This window comes from Solanum stenotomum, chromosome 12 (assembly GCF_019186545.1).
Source record: "Solanum stenotomum isolate F172 chromosome 12, ASM1918654v1, whole genome shotgun sequence".
Taxonomy (NCBI): Eukaryota; Viridiplantae; Streptophyta; class Magnoliopsida; order Solanales; family Solanaceae; genus Solanum; species Solanum stenotomum.
The window spans coordinates 47,421,672-47,442,856 of record NC_064293.1 but is presented as its reverse complement, the minus strand read 5'-3'; the positions used below and the strand labels follow the sequence as shown (position 1 = coordinate 47,442,856).

The 21,185-nt window shown below is 35.0% G+C and overlaps 3 protein-coding genes across 3 annotated transcripts; all 3 read right to left on the bottom strand.

Moving 5' to 3' along the window:
- Positions 1 to 225: 225 nt before the first annotated feature.
- LOC125846477 (chaperone protein ClpB3, chloroplastic) lies at positions 226 to 7,214 on the bottom strand. The gene is made up of 10 exons (XM_049525901.1): positions 6,854 to 7,214; positions 5,895 to 6,113; positions 4,298 to 4,535; positions 3,795 to 3,990; positions 3,614 to 3,668; positions 3,376 to 3,526; positions 2,769 to 3,077; positions 1,935 to 2,200; positions 823 to 1,752; positions 226 to 676 (listed from the first exon to the last, which is right to left on the bottom strand). Exons 1-10 carry the CDS (start codon positions 7,100 to 7,102, stop codon positions 350 to 352), a joined length of 2,940 nt encoding a protein of 979 aa, XP_049381858.1. The 5' UTR covers positions 7,103 to 7,214; the 3' UTR covers positions 226 to 349.
- Positions 7,215 to 10,726: 3,512 nt separating this feature from the next.
- On the bottom strand, positions 10,727 to 13,423 carry LOC125846502 (membrane-anchored ubiquitin-fold protein 2). The gene is made up of 5 exons (XM_049525944.1): positions 13,355 to 13,423; positions 12,688 to 12,993; positions 11,396 to 11,560; positions 11,098 to 11,188; positions 10,727 to 11,021 (listed from the first exon to the last, which is right to left on the bottom strand). Exons 2-4 carry the CDS (start codon positions 12,818 to 12,820, stop codon positions 11,133 to 11,135), a joined length of 354 nt encoding a protein of 117 aa, XP_049381901.1. The 5' UTR covers positions 12,821 to 12,993; positions 13,355 to 13,423; the 3' UTR covers positions 10,727 to 11,021; positions 11,098 to 11,132.
- A 1,305-nt stretch (positions 13,424 to 14,728) lies between these two features.
- Positions 14,729 to 20,029, bottom strand: LOC125846485 (probable galacturonosyltransferase 14). The gene is made up of 6 exons (XM_049525917.1): positions 19,377 to 20,029; positions 18,342 to 18,397; positions 18,063 to 18,218; positions 17,270 to 17,860; positions 15,918 to 16,220; positions 14,729 to 15,664 (listed from the first exon to the last, which is right to left on the bottom strand). Exons 1-6 carry the CDS (start codon positions 19,591 to 19,593, stop codon positions 15,383 to 15,385), a joined length of 1,605 nt encoding a protein of 534 aa, XP_049381874.1. The 5' UTR covers positions 19,594 to 20,029; the 3' UTR covers positions 14,729 to 15,382.
- Positions 20,030 to 21,185: the final 1,156 nt, after the last annotated feature.

The following is a 21,185-nucleotide window of genomic DNA, read 5'->3' as shown; positions in this document are numbered from 1 at the left end:
TGTCCCAACTTTAATAGCCCAGTTAGTTTATTACTTTGAACATTCACTTGATGTTGGATTCTCCACTTTGTAATCCCCTCCCCATGTTCCTTCCCCTTTTATCTCATGTTCAGAAGTCGACCTCCATTCTTATATATATAGCTAAAAGATTGCACAAAGCATGGGTGAACAACCGACAACTATCTACAGGCTAATATGCTATTTATTACTATATGAAAACACAACTCCTTCAACTGTGTAGGTATTTGCTATTCAAAGGCGTGAAATATGTATTATCCAAAATCTAGATACTATTTAGATGCTCGAACTAATAGTACGTATCTGAACAACAATATATTGAGGTGCAGTCTCATAGTTTCTGAGAGAAAGCTTCTTGGTTCTCTGCTGGAGAATCTGAACCAGATTCTTGTCTTTTAAACGCTAGCTTCTGCTGAGGAAGTTGTCCATTGGAGAATGCGCTGACCTCTGTGTCTACTAAAATAGTGTCCTCATCCTTGAATTCTCCTCTTAATATTCCTTTGGCCAATTCGTTCTCAACATTCTGCTGGATCACCCGCTTCACTGGCCGTGCGCCATAGTTGGGGTCATAACCAAGACTTCCCAGCAGTTGAATAGCAGCTTCGCTCACTTCAATCTTCATTTTGCGATCTGCTAATCTCTGCTGCACTCTCTCAAGCTGCAAGAACAAAAAATAGCTCAAACTTAGAAATATTCTACTCGGAATATATCCAGACACAGAATCCACTTCCAGCATTGACACTCCCAGAAACTATGTGCAAACGCAAACAAGCATGTGTTTAAGATTCGAAAAAGGTATGTTACCTGTAATCGCACAATGCGACTGATTTGGTCACGATCAAGAGGCTGGAATACTATATATTCATCAACCCGATTCATGAACTCAGGGCGGAAAACTGCACGTGCAGCATCCATCACCCTTCGTTTTATTGTTTGATAAGTCGCTTCCTTTGATGAATCATCATCATCATCTGTATTTAGGATATATTGTGAACCAACATTTGATGTCATGATGATGACAGTATTGGTGAAACTCACTGTACGTCCTTGTGAGTCAGTCACCCTACCATCATCTAAGATTTGAAGGAACACATTAAATACATCCGAATGGGCCTTCTCTATTTCATCAAACAATATAACTGCATACGGTCTCCTGCGAACAATCTCGGTCAACTGCCCCCCTTCTTCATACCCGACATAACCAGGGGGAGCTCCTATCAATCTTGAAACTGCATGCTTCTCCATGTATTCACTCATATCGATGCGCACAAGTGCTTCTTCAGTATTGAACAAATAGTTAGCAAGGGCCTTAGCTAGCTCCGTCTTCCCAACTCCAGTGGGACCCATGAACATAAAGCTTGCAATAGGACGGTGAGGATCTGAAAGTCCAGCACGCGAGCGCTGGATTGCCTCTGCTACTGCTCTTACTGCTGGATCTTGACCAACAACACGTTTGTGCAACTCTTCCTCTAAATGCAACAGCTTTTCCCTCTCCGACTGTTGTAACTTAGAAACAGGAATCCCAGTCCACTTACTGACGATCTCTGCAATATCATTCCCAGTCACTTCTTCTCTAAGCATCGATTTTCCAGACTTCATATAATCACTCAGTTCTTTTTCTGCAGCTTCAAGTTGACGCTGCAAGGTGTTTAGACTCCCGTACTTAAGTTCAGCAGCACGATTAAGATCATATTCCCGCTCTGCTTGCTGGATCTCAAGATTTACCCTGTCAATCTGTATTTAGGAAGAAAGTTAATCAAGCTCCACTGCAATCTGATTCATTTAGATATAAATTGCTCCCTAGCTAATTCAATTGACAGCTCAGAATATAAATGCACTTCCACTCAAGAGTAGTTATTAAAAAAAAGAAGCACCAGTTATGAACAAACTTAAGTAGAGAATCTTCAGTTGCATACCTCTTCCTTAATGGACTGTAAGCGAGTCATGACACTTTTTTCATGCTCCCACTGCTCAGTCAGCTCAGCTTGCCTCTCCTTCAAAAGAGACAATTCAGCCTCAAGACGGTTTAACCGATCTTTCGATGCTCTATCTGTATCATTAGTTAGAGATAGCCTCTCCATCTCCAACTTCAAAACTGCACGATTGATCTCATCAAGGGCTGTAGGTTTTGAGGTGATCTCCATTTTCAGTTTTGCAGCAGCTTCATCAACTAGGTCAATAGCTGCAATTTGAAAACTAGCACGTTTAGCATCGACTGTAAGTCCAATAAGAACAAGTCTATTATACTCCACATTTATGCAGGTCAAGTGCATGAGCACTTGGTGTATGCTTACTGGACCAAGGGAAACAATAATGTGATGATGAAGACTGAAAGATATGCTTGATATGATCCATAAAATGTGGCTACATCACTGCTCAAGTTGTTTCTTTCTATAGTACTTTGAGAAGGCCACACTCAAATGTCAAAGTGATGATTAGTAGTTAGATAGGATTAAAAATCCACCAGCAGGACTAAGGTTAGGCAAAACAAATGCAAAATTGTTCCCAAAATTTTAAATTAAAATTACACAAACAGGGCAACCTTAGTAGCCCAATTGGGTACTAGAACTTTCACCTTGTTGAAAAGGGTTCGGTTCCCCGCTTGTAATCCCTCCCCCACCCGCTCTATTTATAGTTAATTAAAATAAAAACTACACAATGAAGTTATAGCACCATGAACAATACAGTATTTGTAATTATTAAATGAAATAACAAGTTGCTCTATAGTGAACAGCTTTTCAGTTTCTCACCTTTGTCAGGTAGAAAACGTCCACTAATATAACGGTCCGAAAGAATAGCTGCGTCAACAAGCGCCGTGTCTGAAATGCGAACCCCGTGATGCAGCTCATATCTTTCACGTAATCCGCGAAGTATGGAGACAGTGTCTTCAACTGTAGGCTGGTCAACATAAACTTGCTGGAAACGACGCTCCAGGGCAGGATCTTTCTCGATATATTTACGGTATTCATCCAAGGTGGTTGCACCAATACATCGTAATTCTCCTCGACCAAGCATCGGTTTCAAGAGATTCCCAGCATCCATTGCACCATTAGTGGCACCTAACGAAAACAAATGATTTTGTTTTTCATAAACCAAACCAGAAAAAAATTATCCAAACTTGGATGGACCCAAATAATGGTACGGAATACAACTTCTGGTGTAGGATGAAATCATAAAGATCTCAGTATGTAGCAGACGTATAGGCCAACTAACATGGGCAATTATACGTCCATGCAACAAATGAACAAACTATCACAAGGGCTCAAGTGAAGGGCAACAAGTATTAATTTTTAATCACCAGCATTCCAACATATAAAACAGCATTTTAACATCTGGTGATGTTTCCTAAGAACATACCTGCACCAACAACAGTATGTATCTCATCAATAAAAAGGATGATCTGTCCTTCGGATTCTGTCACTTCCTTGAGCACAGCCTTCAATCTGTCTTCAAATTCACCACGATATTTTGCACCGGCTATGAGCGCACCCATATCAAGAGATATCAACTGCACAGAGGACACAAACATGTTAATTAATAAAAGACTTTCTTTCATAAGTCAGGTGAATGCAACAGAAATCCCTTCATCACTAACCCTTCGATTCATCAAAGCCTGAGGTACATCTCCTTGCACAATTCTCTGAGCAAGCCTATCAAACAGGAAGAGAAGAATATAAATTATAGGCAACATGTTCCAAATAAGCCGTATAAATCAAAATTTTAAATCACATGCTCCAACTCCCTCCTCTACTGCTCAATAAGAAGAATTTACTTACCCTTCAGAGATTGCAGTTTTCCCAACTCCAGGCTCACCAATTAACACTGGGTTATTCTTTGTTCTCCTGGAGAGGATTTGTATGCATCTACGTATCTCATCATCTCTTCCTATAACTGGGTCAAGCTTCCCTGCTCTAGCCATAGCGGTCAGATCTTTTCCATATTTTTCTAGTGATTCATACTTCCCTTCAGGATCTGCAAGAGTGATTAACAAGATATTTTGAGAAATGGAAAAGCTAAGAGGATATATTGCAGAGGGGCATGTGTTGGGAAAGTAAGGTTGTTGTTAACTGAGAAGCTAATGGTGTGTACCAGTCAAACTACGTATAAAACATTAAGGACTACACTAGGAAGAAGCTCCCTGTATTACATGAAAGGGAGAAGAGATCCAAGTGTAATGAACATAATAGTCCATAAAGGGGTAGCTACGTCTTAATTCTTACACTTATTGACAAGATCCACATATGCAAGTAGTCCACCAATTATAGAAAGAACTCATTACCTTGATCAATAACATTTTGGCGTCCCCTTATGGATTCAATGGCAGTTTTCAGTGTCTTTAGGGAAATCTGGAAATCATTAAACAGTTGCTTCCCAAATCGTTTATCTTGAATGAAGCCAAGCACCAAATGCTCAACTGACACAAAAGAATCACCATACTCTTTCTTGTACTCCCTGGCTCTCTGCATCAAACCTTCCAACTCTCGGCCTAACATAGAACCAGCTGTCTCACCAATAACCTGGAAAGATGTTGTAACCAAGAAGAAAGATTCAGCAATCTATAGTACATGAGAGGACAACGTATTTAGCAGCTTGTTCTTTGATTGTTATTAGAAGTGGTCTAAAAAGAGAGGAAGTAATATCATAAAAGAACTAATTCGAATGACTCGGTATCACTGGTGGTTGGAAGCTTCCTATAATATATGTGTGCTCTCTTAAAGAGCAATGTACGAGAATCAGTTGACCAAGCTACCATAGAATCTAAACATAACTGCATAGCACTGAGTATGTTTCCATACGTTCTGCATCCATCAAAAGAGTAGAGATGTACACCAGCCAAACTGACTGGTTATCTATACGAGCTGAGCCAAGCTCAACTATAGACGAGAAAGAGCCAAACTCTAGCTTGCTTGGAGATCTGGTGTTTAGAACTAGTTGATATCAAGCTAGACTATAAGCTCATCTATAGCCAGTCAAGCTCCTTTTGTTGAATTATTTAGCTGAATCACATCCTAAATAGAAATAATAATTTTTCCATCAAATCAATTAAGTTGGTTAACTAGAAGCCCCGAGAGTGGAGTGTAAATTAGCCTTTTATTTTATATTTCTGGAGAAAAACACAGATGAGGTTTTTGTGAACACCAAATGAGCCAGGATAAGCTCCCTAAGCTCATCTCTTTTCAAAATTGAGCTACAAAGTGTGCTTGACTCACCTAGGATGTCAACTTTCTTTGCAAACGCATGATTGTTTTTAGCTCTAAAAGTGGATATGTACATTAACCTATAACTTCTTGAATTTTTAACTACCTACTATTTTCTTGTTGGTTAAACTCCAATGGAATATGATACACTTACAAAAACACACAAGAGAGGGACCTCTTGGTAAATCATGGAGTAGAAATGGTCCATAAACTTAAGTTATATGCAGATACATACAAACTCATCATCATCATAATTAAGTTACACTGATGCCTTATTACAACAATAAAGTGTCTTGTACCTGAGAACAAATTGAGATGCACATATGTTCAGATAAATTCTTGAGAAATTAACATTTTACAAGAAAAACCTAGCATGCTTGAAAATGGTCATGTGTGGACTAAATGGTTCATTAGATCCTTTCAAGATAAAATGACTGTCATTAACATGAAAATGGCAGAGCTAATCAAAGCAGAATTTTGTGCTAAACTCTACATGGGTTGCAAATGAAGAAGAAGCAAAAATAAAAGATTGGACATATTTCGATTTTGATCCTGAAAACACCAATTTGATAATTGAACATCAAATCATTTCTAAGCAGGAGTTAGAAAAGAACCAATGATGCACAAGTGAACATGGCATATAATTAGCAAAAGACTGAGAGTTGATCTGAAGCATACCTTTGGTTGTTGTCTAATAAACTTATCAGTAGCCTCTAAAAGGCGGGTATTATCTACACCCGCCTTGGAGAATATACGACGAGCCAGCCCATTCTTTTGCTCCAACAGTGCCTTCATCAAGTGTTCAGTCTCTACTATTTGATGCTTGTTCTCTTTCGCTATTTCTGGCGATGCAACAATTGCTTGCCATGCCATTTCCGTAAAATCTTGCTGAGTGATCTGCCATTACAAAACCAATTAATTGGATCGAGTGAAATATATCAGTCAAAACAGTTAAATAAATCATCCATAACCATCCCACTCTACTTAGACAGAAATATATCAGTCAGAACGATTATATAAATCATCCATATCCATTCCACTCTACTTAGATAAATCTCATTCCAAATTGTATAATTTACCCCTTAAGGTAATTAAGGGTTCTCCCTACATGGATAACTAGTTTAGTCTCAACTAACTGGTATTGCTATCTCAACCCTTTGCTTACAGATCATTGATTCCAAGAGATATTAGGGAACGACTCTATATGCCTAATCATTCACTCACATTTGCCAAACAAGTATCTCACTCTGCAAACAAATAGACATGCAAAAACACCCAGACGGAAAAATGTGCAAGCACAGAGAATTCACTGCATTTTGATCAATTCATTCAATGAGAATGTGACTTATCAACTGCTTGAATACCACTCCAAATCTTCCTATTGTGGATTTCAATCAACTATTACTAAATCACAAACTAATTGGCACCACCTATATCAGTTTCATTCAATTCAGAACCAATAAATTGATTAGATAAAGTGTCACTCAATTCAGAACCAATATATTGATTAGGTAAGGTGGTGAGCCCTAAAAAACCGTTTCCACACTTCCACTATAGAAAAAAAATGCATTTACAATGATATTCAAATCAGAACTAAAAGTAAAATCCATAAGTATATAAATGAATAAGTAGTTTACCCTTCCACTTGAAGCATCACAACGTATGGTAAGCCTTGAACCCTGGGAGAGTTTCTCAGTTTTTCTAGTGAAGAACACATCCTTCCTCTTCAGTTTCAACGAATTACACTTGTCAAGAACTCGCGATTTTCCTGAGAAGTTCAGGTACGGCGCTGAATGAGATGAAAATAAAGCTACTCTGCTTGAAGAATTGGAAGAAGAAGAAGGAACGCAACACTGTACGCCGGAAAATGACGTCACAGTACACATATTGTGAACAAAATATACTATTCTGCTATCTCAACGTTCTAGAAGAATGAAGAAAAACGAGAAGCAGAAGAAGGAAAGGAATAAAAAAACGAGAAGTTGCAGCGGATAGAGAGAGTGTTTTTATGGAATATACAGCAAAAGTTGGGGGTTTGTGTGAGAATATAACAACTTATAAGGAGCGGTGGAGTGTTCTCGTAACTTCCCGAACGTGAGAGCGCGTGCGAATCTTTTTAGTTATTTATAAATACTTTAATTGATTTTTAATTTTAATGTGTGCGGTAAGTGGTTATTTTATAGAGTACTATATTTTTATGTAAATTAATACATTTTATATAATTTTTTCATCAATTTTACTACTGCTAATTTTTTTCTAATAGTCTGAGGTATCCAGGCTAGACATATTTTTTAAAAGAAAGACCCGAATAAAAATCAACTAATTCTGAGATTGTCACCTAAACTTTTTCTTTTATATTTCTTATAAACTATATTCACCTTACAAAGCTTATAGATCCCAACACATAAAATTATAGTCATTGTAATAAAAGGACAGTAAATAATGAATTTCTTTTCTGATGGCAAAGATAAAAGAGATAAGTATCATTACTAAAAATAAAAAAATCAAATTGGTAAATGTGTACTATATTTATTCTGAATTGGTTTAAATAATTAAAAAATAATTACACAAAAAAATTAATCCAAACAAATCTATTCAACAATTATATATTGATTATACAAAAGATTGATCAAACTTCGGTGCACAAAAAAAAATCTACAACTAATTGGATCGACTAATCAATATCCTTAAACATTTTTGAATCACAAACATGATACATGAACAGCCTCATTAGAATTTATTTAAAAACATTCAATAAATAGAAAAAGAAAATATTTAGAAGAAGAGTAAGAGGGAACGGAAAAAAAAGATGAAAGGATAAAAGTAAATAAAAATGGCAGATGAAAGGACAGAATTTCAATTTTGCTTGAAAAGTGGGACCCATTAGATGACTTTCAATTAAAAAATGCCTCACACACGAATGACTTTCGCATAGTAAATTTTTTCCGCGCGTGAGCGTCAGTAAGGAACTAAGGATCATACACGTGGCAAATTTGGATGGGTAACTATGGACCCCACAACTTACATGTAGTTTCTCCATTCAGCTACACTGTTCTAGTCTAGTCTATCATTTCTATTTTATTAGTAAAGTAATTACTCCTTCTGTTTAAAAGAAAATGACCTTCTTTACTTTTTAATTTGTTTAAAAAATAATGACCTTTTTCCTTTTTTGATAACACTTTACTTTCAACTTTTCACGTGGCATATTTAAGATCACAAGATTAAAGGGTAACTTTATACATTTGACATAACTTTAATTTAGGACCACAAAATTCAAAAGCCTACTTTATTTTCTTAAACTTCGTGTCAAGTCAAACTAGACCACTTTTTTTTGAAATGGAGGGAGTATTAATTATGAAAGAAAAGTATAACAATTATCTAATTTTGTTTCACTATCTCCTTGTAATATAAAAATAAACTCTCTACCTTTACAAGGTTTGCATACATTTAGGAGTCATTTGGTGTGATAGATAAGAGAAGTTAATCTTGGCATAACTTTTGATTGACCTTTAATTCGTTGTTTGGTTGCAAAGGCTGGAATAACTTATCCCAGGATTAACAATTAGTTTTGGGATAAGTTATTCCTCACTAGGAGTGGAATTCTAATCTCAGGATAAGTTATAATGTATGTAAAATAACATAAAATACCCCTTTAAACTCTATTTTATACACCATTTTTATATTTATGTATATTAATATAATTTTAACAACATTTATAATAACATTCACAACCTTAATTATTCGTTTTTTTATGATAATATATTTTTCTATTAAAAATTACATTTTATAAATACAATTTTTATTTATGAATATATTATAACTTGAATATTCTTATGTTTATTTATATTTTGATTCTCTTAAAATGTTCACTCTACTACTAAATTACATATTTTTAATTAAATAGTTTATTACTCACTTAAAAATTATATTTTATATATCAATTAAAATGTAGATAACTTTACTAATAAAATTTCTCTTATTTTAATAAACTTAAAATGGAAGTTTTATTTTAAAACTAAATAAGATGAAAGTTTTATTTTTGAGCTAAATAAGATGGAAATTTTATTTTTAAGCTAAATAAGATGGAAGTTTTATTTTTAAGTTAAATAAGATGAAAGTTTAATTTTAAAAACACACGACACAATCATGGAAATGCACATACAAAAATAGTTAAGCTAAATAAGATGAAAAAATTATTATTAAGAATGATCAACTAAAGCTTGCAAAGAATATGTAAAAAAAAATAAAAAAATGGAGGGTATTTTTATAAACAAACAACTTATTCATAAAAATTATGCAATAAATATAAGTTTGAATATGACAAACCAAATAAACTATAAAAAGTAATTCCAACATAACTAATCACAGCATAACTTGTATTCAAACGAAACGATCCCTTACAACTTACAAGGGAAAAGTTTTTCAACAGTTTTTAACTAGTGAGAAACATTTAAAGGGCAACTTACTCGGTGCTTAAAAAGTATCCTGCACTTACACAGGGTCTAGAGAAAGGTGACGCTGCAAGAGGGTGTAACACAAGCATCAATGGCTGATTGAACGATTAGGTATCGAATGGATGAGTCATTTAGATGGCAGATAGTATCAAAGGAGGAATAATTTTGTTTATACATTTCTGTTGATATGTATAACATGTGACCTTTAGTAATTACCTGACCTGTCCAAAATTGCAATATTCTTGCATGATGATGGATGTCAAGAATGTAGGAAGTTCAAATTCATGAACCCATCTTAAATCTGCTACCGGCTATTTCATCATTAGCTAAACATCTTTGTTTGCTCAATACATGAATCCATCTGGAGACATGCACTGATTAACAGTAAGCACCTGACTCTGGTGTATTTTCAAGAATTTGTATCAAATAGCTGGTATATCAAGAGCTCTCACTGTGTCTTGCTTCCATCTCAATCTGTACCATGTCGCAGCTATATATACCCCAATCCAACTTGCTCTAGCCCAGGGTCCTAACTCATACCTTCCGATCATCTGCTTTCGATGGATAGAAAGCATTTATCTTTTGTCCCTCCTGACTTAGCTCCAAGTAAAATCACAACAACATGTCTTTAATGTAGTTCAGGAAGGAAGACTCCATGTTTCAAGGGATTCGGAGAAGGGACGTGTCACCTATTAGTAAATAAAACGTGCACTAGTGGCAGAAACTTCAAAATAGTGCTCAAGAACAAGCTAGTTAAGCCAATTTGACAACAATATAGCAGTTGATGGAGAAACGACAGCCACAACAACAAATATGAATTTCAAATTTATCCACAGTACTAAAATTTCTTAACCATTGAAAGTATCAGTTGCAATCAAGGCGAAGAATATCCACATTATTCAATCAAGATCAGCAATGCTATTAGCATAGAACAAGACAGTTCCAGAGAATATGACAGATTATCCACTGGTTGAACACTAACTTTGAAGTAAAGAAATCTTTGGATTTCAATGCAATATATTCCAAATCCTTTTTTTTGTATCTATATATTACATCGATCAAGATAAGAACATATTCAAGATTAAATTATGAATTCAGCCAACGAGTTAATTCGTATTTTGTACAGACAACAGAGTCCTACAGATAAGAAATGGTATACTTGACAGCAACACAAATTTTCAATCAATGCAGAATGGACTTTGCATCCATCAAGCACTAAAAAAGAAAGCAGCAAATACAAAAGACAACGAGACCAGACAATACACGATCTTGAGAATGGATGGCATGCCAACAACTCATGTTTGTTACTACTTCACCAACTTCAGTATTGTTAACAACCACCAGTCTTTATCTGAAAGTAGAGGGTCCAAAACATCAGTTTACAGACTTTGATATCTGTCAGAGACTAAAAGTAAGTAACTTCCTACCTTGCATATAGCCATCCCCCTGTTGGAACTGAATATCATAGTATAACACAGAGGCACTTATTCTGCTTCATGTCATCTGATGCTTTTTTCTCTGTTTCACCAGTAGCAAAATTCAAACAACAAACAATTTTTCAGAAACAGCGACACAACAAAAAAGAACATATAACACGGAATGGAAATTGGCAAAGGAAATGAAAGAAAGAAATGAATCAAACATCCTAAAGGAAAGTTAATGTAAATACTGTTTTATGCTTCAAATTATGTATATCGTTGATATGTTTAGTGAATCTAAGCTGACCTTTCTCCTGAGCTGGTGGTTGAACAACCACATGCATGGTCGTAACTCCTCCTGGAATATCACATAATGGGCTTCTGCATTCAGCCACTGTTCTGTTGTTTTCCAATATTCTTCCAGCGCTGATTAACTTGACATCTTTTACTGTCCGCGGACCATTATCCTTCTCTATACATAAGATATGTCTCAGAAAACATGACTTGGAAACTTGTAATCAAGATTGCACCCAATATTTAAGAAAAGATTATAGAAAGAAAATTAATAGCAGAAAATCTTTGATAACAAAGAGAAAGTGCCCAACATTCAGGTAAATTAACTGAAAATATAAAAAAGGAATTTAAGGAAAGATCTCAAGCTCCTAATTCGATATATTTTTGTTTGCACTGCGACCTGATGCTTTCAGAGTCATCCCGAATGCTGAGAAACATGATTAACTCAATACATGCTCTTGTGAACTGTGCAAAGCTTAAAGTTCAGTCAAGGTTTTCACATACTAAGCAAAGTGTGAATGTAATAGGACATTCTAAAATACATGCATGAATATAGTGCAATTGGAACAAGGTGCGTTGAAAATGTTGGTTTTATTAAATGAAAGAGATGCAATCCTCTAATTAGACGACTTCCCATTTATGTGTATTCATCGAGTTAGTTGAAGTAGTTAGTAGAGTTAGAGGAAGCGTTCCAATCTTCTTCTTGAATAGCTGTAATTGGCATTCATTGTTTTCATCTGGAAATTATACCAAGATCAATAACAACTCTCCTCTCTTTCTTCTACCCAGAATTGAGCTCATCTTGAGTTGTTGAGTAAGCTGAGCAATTCCCTCTAATTTATTCTTTAGGCTTCTCGATTTTCCTTTCTAAATTCATTCTTCAAATTAAGAAGTCCTATCAGAAAGAAGTGAATACCCAATATTTTGAATAACATACAACAATGCATAGGAAAAGTTGAAAGTTTTGGTTAGCCAGAGCTTCATGTCATTGTTGGATTTGGGAATACCCAATATTTTGAATAACATAACACTGTTGGATTTGAAGCAGCAAAGCGCCTCAACTATCTGAATAACAACGTGCCAAAATTTCTTATCATTCAGAATCCCTACAAATTTTATACGTATTCCTTATCGGTAGGAAACTTAAGTAAAGGAACTATCCACAGAGCTCTATATCTAACAAAAGTAACAACTACAGATCATAGACTATGATTGTGGTTCTTGAAGCAATCATGCCACCAACAGAAATCTTGGGTAATTGAAAATCTTACACACAATTAGCAGTTATTCAAGAACTAAACTAACCTTTAGGCCACTGAGCAAGGATGTTCTCCTTTAAGGTTGCTACGCTTGTAGCCACAGAAAAACTCTTGGGGCCAATATCTGTTCCATCAATCAATCTAAACTTGATCTCCAGTTGATCTTGAGCTGCAGACATCCTTGTTCTAACTTACAAAACAAACCCAACACAAGGATATTTTACTAGGATCTTCCTGAAACCTGTTCAGCCTTAATTAACACAATCACTGAAGCTCCCAGGACCAAAGAATTTAGTCTTTGGTTCTTGACACTTTATGGATCTCATCAAATGCTCAAATCCCAGCCTTAAATCTTCAGAAAAAACAAAATATGAATTCTTAATGAACTATCAGATGTTAACACCGACAAGATATACATAAACCCACACAAAATCAAGTAAATAATTACACTTTCTTGAATTAGATTAGATTATCAAGAAAAGAGAATCAAACTACAATTTTTAAACAACCCAAAAGAAAGAAATTCAATAATCTTGAGTTCAAATTAACCAAGAAATCACAAAATTAAAGAACCCCAAAAGTCAAGAAAACATTAAAAAAAAAGTTACAATATATCTACTCAAACTGCAGACAAGAATCATCGAGTTACAATTCTACAAAAGAATGGATCTTTAAATTAAAAAAAATAAAATCAAATGCATGATTGGGCTTACTGTTAGGAGAAACTGATCTGGAAACTGTCCACTTTTTACCCAACAAAGTAATTTCATATGATATTTTTCTCAAGACAGATGGAGCTACAAAACTAGGGAAGAAGAAAAGGAAAGGGTGGGTAATACGTGTAATGCATTAACAATTAAAATAATAATTTTTATATTAAAAGAAGAAAAAAAAAAAAAGGTAGGGGGTGGGAGAAAAAAAGAAGAAGATGAAGAAAAATCAAATTCGGCAGTTTTCGGAGTTTTCAAAGTCTTCTTTCGCTCTCTCTACATCTTCGCTTGGGTCAATAAAGTTAACTCTCTTCAGTCTTCGGCATCTCCTCCTCACTCTATGGGATTATCGACATTTTTTCTCCTCATTGAATCAATTCAAAAATTTTATATATATTTTAGTAATTACCTATATTAAAAATTGTTTAATAAGTAAATATGAACCGGGAGTATATTAGAAAACTTATATACATAGGGTAATTTTTTAGGAAGGATTTGGATAACCCCTCGCCAATATTCTTCTTCTTTTTTGGGATTTTACTTTATATATTTTAAAGGAAAGTAAATATGTGTATAACTCTTACTTTATACATTGAAGGATATGGTCTTAATAAAATAGTAATAAGTTTTGGTGTTACAGTTCAATTTCAATTATTCTAACATTTATAAAAGTAATAACAAATAGTACTTCATAGAATAGTCGAGGTACTGTCATTGTCAATGGCTAAAGACTTTGAGCCGTTGAAGTGTGAGTTAATTTTGATCATTTGGTTGGAAACAAGTTATTCTGAGATTACTTATTCTGGAATAAGTTATTTCATCATGTATATAGAATTATTCGTCTCATCATTAAGGTACAAATAGTGGGTGAAATAATCCAAGGATAAACCTAATACCTCCAATCAAACGCAGGATAAAATAATCTTATATTTTATATTAGGACTATTATACCTTATACCTCACATCAAACGACTCTTCGCTGTTTTTTTCCTCTCTTGGCCCTTCCGTATCCCCTTAAATAATTAAAAATACATAAAAAGATTTGTATGATTTTAGCTGGAGACTGTTTCTTTTTTAAGACCTTTCTTCTTCTTCTTCTTTTTGAAGACCTTTCTTGACATAGGAATATTTATTTATTGCTTCTTTTTGTCCCTTTGAGTGCATTTAAAGGGATTCTTTAGTTTTTTTAATATTGAAAGTTACGAAACAGGCTGGTATGATACACTTCTTTACTCAGCAAGATTTTGTTTTAACAATTTGTACTTTGACTTCACAGTTGTACTTATCAAACCCTTACCATAATTTTGGTATCATTAATTGAAATTTGAATCCCATAATTAGAAAGATCAAACATCAAGACAACAAAAACCACGTTAATAAAAAGCAAAAAAGTAAAACTGGAGAATTTTTGGTAAAAAAGAATCTGCACATATCAGTTGTATATATCATTGAATCATACAAAACAAGTAGCAATGTAATAACCTACGGATTTACCCAACTATGTGATGCAAGTTTCCATAGAGCCTACAGCAGTCTAATATGATGACCAAGATGATTGAATGGAGTAATGACAACAAAATTAACAAGGAAAAATGTTGGAAGAATCATCTCTGCAGCTAAAAGGGCGCAGCGCCTAGCATTTCTTCTCGCAATTCACCAATTTGTATGACTGATGATGAGCATTTCCTGGGACGCACTATCATTGCCTCTTAAGCTATAGTATAGTAGAGAGTAGGCTAAACCCCAGTAAGAGGCCAAAAATATTGTCCTTTGTCCAATCAATAGAATTATGTGACCAACTTCTATTTTACATATTGAAAGAATGAATCTTATGCCCATGCTAGAATAATGCAGGTTCTCTTTTGCAGGAGACAAAGCACCAAATCTGGAAACCTGAATATATCCGGGCAATTGTCAGAATCTCCTTCTCATCAATCGCAATTAAAGTTCCCTGGAACCAATCAAAAGTTTGCAAAGCCTGTGGGCTTTCAAAATTCTCCTGTGGTTTTTCCTTGAAGGAAAATCTGTCGACTACTCCAGTATGTGGCAATTACTGATAAAATCATTGGAGCTGTTAACGAACTTGGTCCAAAAAGGACGGAGATGCTCAAAGCCTATCTCGAGCCAAGGTTTGGACTGGCCATTGTAATGAATCACGGCAGCCTTCTTCACATTGTCGATATTGGTCTTACTTTGATATCCCAAGCCAAGCATGTGCCACGAGGGGTCAATGGGGTGAACATGACCCTTGAATGCAATCAAAGCAGGAGGTAATGTTCCAAGCTTCCACATTGTCAAGTTCGACTTCAGATTCTACAACGATTAGCGAGTTTAACAATGTCAAGTCAGAATCTAAAAATGCTAAATTTGTCACAGAATCCACCTAGATGAACATGTCAAAAGAAAAAGCTAAATGAATAATAAGGTGGACAGCTAAGAGACAAACACAAACAGGAATGACAGAAAAATCATAACACTGGCAAGATCCAAAATGTAAACACACGGCTGCTGGAATTCAGATAAACCATTTTTTCCCCAAAAAATCACAAAGCATAAGATTGAGTACCTCTTTAAGCCATGCATGATAAGTATTTGTAATATTCGTCTTCCTCCATGCACGTAAATCAAAGATATTCATCCCATAAGCCCATGCACAGTTTTCCGGATTCAAATTCTTTGCTATTAGGGGATGAGAAAAGTTGAAGTAATTTCTGAATCGCTTAGACATCACCCACTCGTCTTCACCTTTACAAGTCTCAACTGCTCCATTGACCTTACCACTAAGGTCGATGTCCCACAACGGAGATAAATCTCTCTGAATTACAATATCATCGTCTAAGAAAACCACTTTGTCAAGGTTTGGGAAGAGCTGCAAAAAACGACACCACATAAATCTCAGATTGCTATTTGAAAACGTGCATATCTACATAAATGCAGGACCGGAGAGTGAATCACATAAAAGTATCAACAACAATAACATACCCAGTGTAATCCCACAAGTGAACTCCGGGATTACATACAAGTATCGAAGAGGGAAATATTACAAAGTGAAATCTATACTAAAATCTAAATGCTTGCAAGTAGAAGAAAGGAAAAGCAAAAATAATTGCTGCGTGGAACTCTTCTAGAAAAGAAAGGAGCGCCTGGAGATGCAAACTTGGAGTTAAATTATCAGAACAAGAAGAAAATAACAAACCAAAGTCTGATTATAACTGTGCTTCACTCTCCATAAAGTTCTTTAAAATAACCGTGGTGTCCGGGCCAACTTGCACGCAGCTCGACTAGTTCTATGGGGTACCTACTTCATTCTCCATAGAGTAATTTGAGAATTAAATTTTCAGATCTGGGGTACCAAGGTCTCATTATACTGTTTCAGTGTGGGAAAGATGATATTGAAACTTTGACTTGCCGCTGTGGTGCAGGACAGTATACAGAAGAGTCTGTTATTCCATCTTATGGACATGTGTGCATAATGTTAATGATCTCTGGAGCACAAAAATCTTACAGTTTAGTAAAATGAAGAAATAATGTCTGCATAAACATTACTCATCCTATAGGCTCTGCTTATGTGTCTTCACAACATTTTCAACAAGAAGTCGCAAATGTTGGATAAGATTGGCTAAACTTCGTCGCATGAAAGTTTTGATTAACTTAGCTTAGGTTCAGATAAATAATGCAAATAATGTTCACTTAACCAGGATGTATGCATCTTAATCTATCCAAAACTCCTCACTTGCATGCTTAAACCTACTGTTGACTCTATTTTATATATTGGAAACTTTTTCTCGCAAAGTATTATTTCAATGTCCAGCTCTCTGTAAAGGAGGACGGGAAGTCGAAAAGATACTGGAATTTGACCCTCCAAAATTTTGCTTTAAAGAAACAGAAGACAGTTTACAAGATATGAGAAAGTGGTACCTCTGGCAAATATATGCGAAGATGATTCAGCAAAGAGATATACTTCGGACTTCTAGCCTGCAACTTGGATGCAAAAGATCGCGGAGTTGTATCACTGAGATTGGCACCTGTAACATGATTTCCATGGTAGTATTTACGAATAACATTATGGCTCTCAACAGCTTCAAGCACGGGAACATTTTCTCTTGTCAACCAGTCAAACTGATGAACACCTTTAACCTCCACAAGAGCAGGAGTGACAGGATTCAGAGCAAACCATGAGTGCATGCCTGCATATGTTTTCTTGTCGGTGATGACATGGAAAACAATCTTTTCAGGCTTCAGAGTTGACTGCACAGCAGAATTTACCACAACTGAGGCAGCCAGGATGTTGTCAGTGGCCACTACAAAGTGTTGCAATGAATTGTCAGATAGCAGAGGGAGTAGCTCTGGTGAAGGCAACTGTCTGCGTGCATGAGCATTCGAGGAGTACTCATCAGTCAACCGCAGCGAAAGACAATGAATGCCTTTGGGAATTGCACTTGCAGCAAAGTGTTTATTCGTCAGCTCTGCGAACTTTGATTCCCTAATCTCTCTTTCAGATTTCTCCATCTGCAAAATAGCAAATTCAACACAAAGTTCAGCTGAGGACAATATCTTTCTGTGTCTGTGCGCAATCAAAACCAAAGTGGGGGTCAGTAAGTAACTCAACAACCCTGGGCAGACGGTAGAAAGTCCAAGGGGAAGGCAAGAACAAATAAGGCTAATAGACATGCACTACTGAAAAGGCTAGAGAAGAGTGACGTGCACATACCATTCCCTTTAGAACCAAAGCAAATTCTTTTGCGCTGTACTTGTTATTTTTCATTTCAGCAACAAGTTGACTAAAGGACTCTGGGAGCTTCAGGCCAGCAGGCACTTCCTCAGTGTTCACTTGATTGAGGATCTTAACAAAATCCTTGACCAGCTTCTGCCAAAACAGTAATAGACAAACAACGGCATAGACTTGGGTTAGAAAAGGAATTCCATGTAAAAGTTTACACAAGATTGGAGAGCAATGACAGTAAGAGAATGTAGAATGAAGTTTACTTACCCCTGTATCATCAGTTCGTCCTAAAAGCGATGGTCCTAATCGTCTACCTAAACAATCTGAAACCGAGGAGAAGAAAATGAAATTAAAGTTTGCAAAAAAAAAAAAAGATAATAATGATGAAAGGGATCCCTCATATCCAACAACATTCTAAAGTAAAATGGGTGACAAAAGGAAATGTCAACTAGAAGCATCACAACCAGGACCAACACCACCTGACCAAACAAGCTTCTTGGCACATTGATACTTTAAAAATTTATTCATCCATAAAGCAAAAAAGATCCCACCAACGAAGCTTCCTTTTCATTGGAATTTTAAAAAAGCATTGGAAGGCAACCAAAAACAACGGTGATCAGAGCACGTGATTCACAAAGAACTTGTGATTCAAGATAGCTTAATGCAACATGCATAAGAAATTAACAACGTCAACTAGACTCAAGTATGTCCATTGGGAGTTTGTTGCATACTTAAGATAAATAGTAGAGTAAGCAACACACATGAGAAGCAGTTACTAAATGCCATTCATACAGAATACCAGAAACAACACTATGCAACCACCACCTCCACAAAAGCAATGCACTAGACATCTATCATTTGAATTTAATCACATAATTTGATTCCTAAAGTGGACAATAAACGCATTAACAATTTCTTAATTTGAACGGTGGAGCAGCATAGAGTAAAAAAAAATTAAAAAATGTAAAGTATACCAAAAAAATAAATCATAAACCATGTACACTCTATTGCTTGTTTCCTTTTTCTAGTGTTTGTCATCAAATTCAAATCATTGGGGCAAGTTATTGAAAGACAAGTAAGTTTAAGCCTTAACTTTCCTGTAATTCCACACAATCCTAAGATACAAAAACGTCTCCAATGGCATTTTCGGCTAGAGTGGAAAACAATAATTTCCAATTCAACTCAAACAACATTTTAAATATTCTGAAAACAAACTACTAACATTGCCTCATCAAATATGCGTAGATATACATCAGGATCTAGGAAGATTAATAAATGAAAATCGGAGAGAAGAAAAATTACCAATGGAAGAGCACTTATTGACACCTTCAAGGGTAACAACAGCAGTGAGAATGAAGACAAAGGGCAAAAAGAAAGCTAGGATAAGTATGGTATGAAAAACATTTCGGTAGGAAAAGTGGCGAGCTGCGACTTTGATCTTCATCAAATCACCATATCCTCCATTGCTGCTGCTCGATATCGTTACACTTCTCATACTAGGTGAGAAGTGCAGCTGCATCTTCCTCCACCCAATCCCAATCCCAATTCCAATCCACCACAACTCTATATGACAACACACCGCCGACTACGACGCCACAACGTCCTGCTGGATTAATATTATTACTATTCTCTTCAGAAATTCTTGAACAATCCAAATATATTCTTCTTCTCATCATCAGATCCAACAACAATACAATCAAATGATATAGAAACTGGTCCCTTCCGAGACCAATGCATTTGTATATCAAATCAAAATCCCCCAAACCCCCAAACAAACAAAAATATGAACAACATCCACAAGCACAATGAATCTGAATGAAGATTTTCTCAAATCAAATTTGAATCGAACAGAAATATATTCAGAGGATTTGCTATTTTCTTCCTAAGATCGGAAGATTGAATTAAGAGAGAGAAAAAAAGGAGAAAAGCTTTTACTAGTACGTGTTTTTTTTTCCTTTTTTCTTTTTTCTACTTCGAATTTTAATTATTGGTATGATTAATATTACCCCAAATTTTCAGCTAAAATTAAGGACTCGAATTAAATTTGGAAATTGCGTGTGTATTTTGAGTCAAAACCGTGTGGGCATTGGGGAATATGTTGAGCTGTCTTTATACAATGGAAGCTAAATTATATACTTGTACTAAAATTAAGGGATTATAATTACTCATCTTTTTTTGGTAAAAATATGAAAGTATTTTTATGTTGTTGATGATAAAAAATGAGTACTTCAGTATAATAAATGTTAATGGATAATTTTTTTTTTTTTATTCCATCTGTATTATCCAATGCTGGTGCATTTCAATTAAATCTGTATGTAAATTGTTTTGATTTTGTCAAATCACATGTTGATGATGGCTGATATTAGTTTTGAAGATTGATTAAATTCCTAACACACATGATTATTTTTGGGATTAACACTTCTAACATATTCTCTCTATTCCTATTTACTTTATATGTCCAATAATATTTGCCACTATTAATTTTGTGCAGTTATTAAAAACTATAAATAGAAGGGTAATTTTTCTTTATAAGCCCTTTGAATATACTCTTTCTATCCCTAATTACTTGTCCAATTTATTTTTTTACTTGTCTATTTTGACAAACCAAGAAAGGACAAAAAAGATTTACCTATTACACCCTCAATAGTATTGGACGAATGGAGTATTTGTCAAATATTTTCTACTTTAATTTCTCTTTTTACTTGTCTTTTTTTTTGACAAATCAAGGTTTTTTTCATATTATACCCTCAATTTATTACCACTGAGTTAATGTACTTGAAAAATATAATGAATAAATATATTTAAAACTCTATCAATTAATAAAAATAAAATAATAAACTCACTATATAATCATTATTTTTAATACATCTGTCAAATCCAAATTTAACAAATAAAAAAAGACAAAAATATTTTTTATTTTAAATTTTAGAGATCTCAATTATCATATCACGATTTACTAAATTTTATTATTAAAGTCCGTATAAAAAATTATAGCCAGTAGCTTTTGCTTCAGATGGGTTCAGTGGACCCCTTCTTTTTTGTTTTGTTTAAACAGTTGTGCTGGGGCCTATTAACTTTTCAATTAGCAGTACTCTTTAGTACTTATAAGAA

What these genes read in the sequence shown, in the direction of transcription:
- LOC125846485 (XM_049525917.1), bottom strand. Translation starts at nt 19,593, where the DNA reads ATGCAGCTGCACTTCTCACCTAGTATGAGAAGTGTAACGATATCGAGC. An exon ending in CAATAAGTGCTCTTCCATTG is followed by an intron (nt 18,398 to 19,376) that starts GTAATTTTTCTT and finishes CCTCGGTTTCAG; the next exon opens with ATTGTTTAGGTAGACGATTA. An exon ending in CTTTGGTTCTAAAGGGAATG is followed by an intron (nt 17,861 to 18,062) that starts GTATGTGCACGT and finishes GCTATTTTGCAG; the next exon opens with ATGGAGAAATCTGAAAGAGA.
- LOC125846502 (XM_049525944.1), bottom strand. Translation starts at nt 12,820, where the DNA reads ATGTCTGCAGCTCAAGATCAACTGGAGATCAAGTTTAGATTGATTGAT. An exon ending in CCTTGCTCAGTGGCCTAAAG is followed by an intron (nt 11,561 to 12,687) that starts GTTAGTTTAGTT and finishes TCTTATGTATAG; the next exon opens with AGAAGGATAATGGTCCGCGG. An exon ending in ACCACCAGCTCAGGAGAAAG is followed by an intron (nt 11,189 to 11,395) that starts GTCAGCTTAGAT and finishes CTGGTGAAACAG; the next exon opens with AGAAAAAAGCATCAGATGAC.
- LOC125846477 (XM_049525901.1), bottom strand. Translation starts at nt 7,102, where the DNA reads ATGTGTACTGTGACGTCATTTTCCGGCGTACAGTGTTGCGTTCCTTCT. An exon ending in CCAAAATGTTATTGATCAAG is followed by an intron (nt 3,991 to 4,297) that starts GTAATGAGTTCT and finishes TCACTCTTGCAG; the next exon opens with ATCCTGAAGGGAAGTATGAA. An exon ending in ACATACTGTTGTTGGTGCAG is followed by an intron (nt 3,078 to 3,375) that starts GTATGTTCTTAG and finishes TGTTTTCGTTAG; the next exon opens with GTGCCACTAATGGTGCAATG.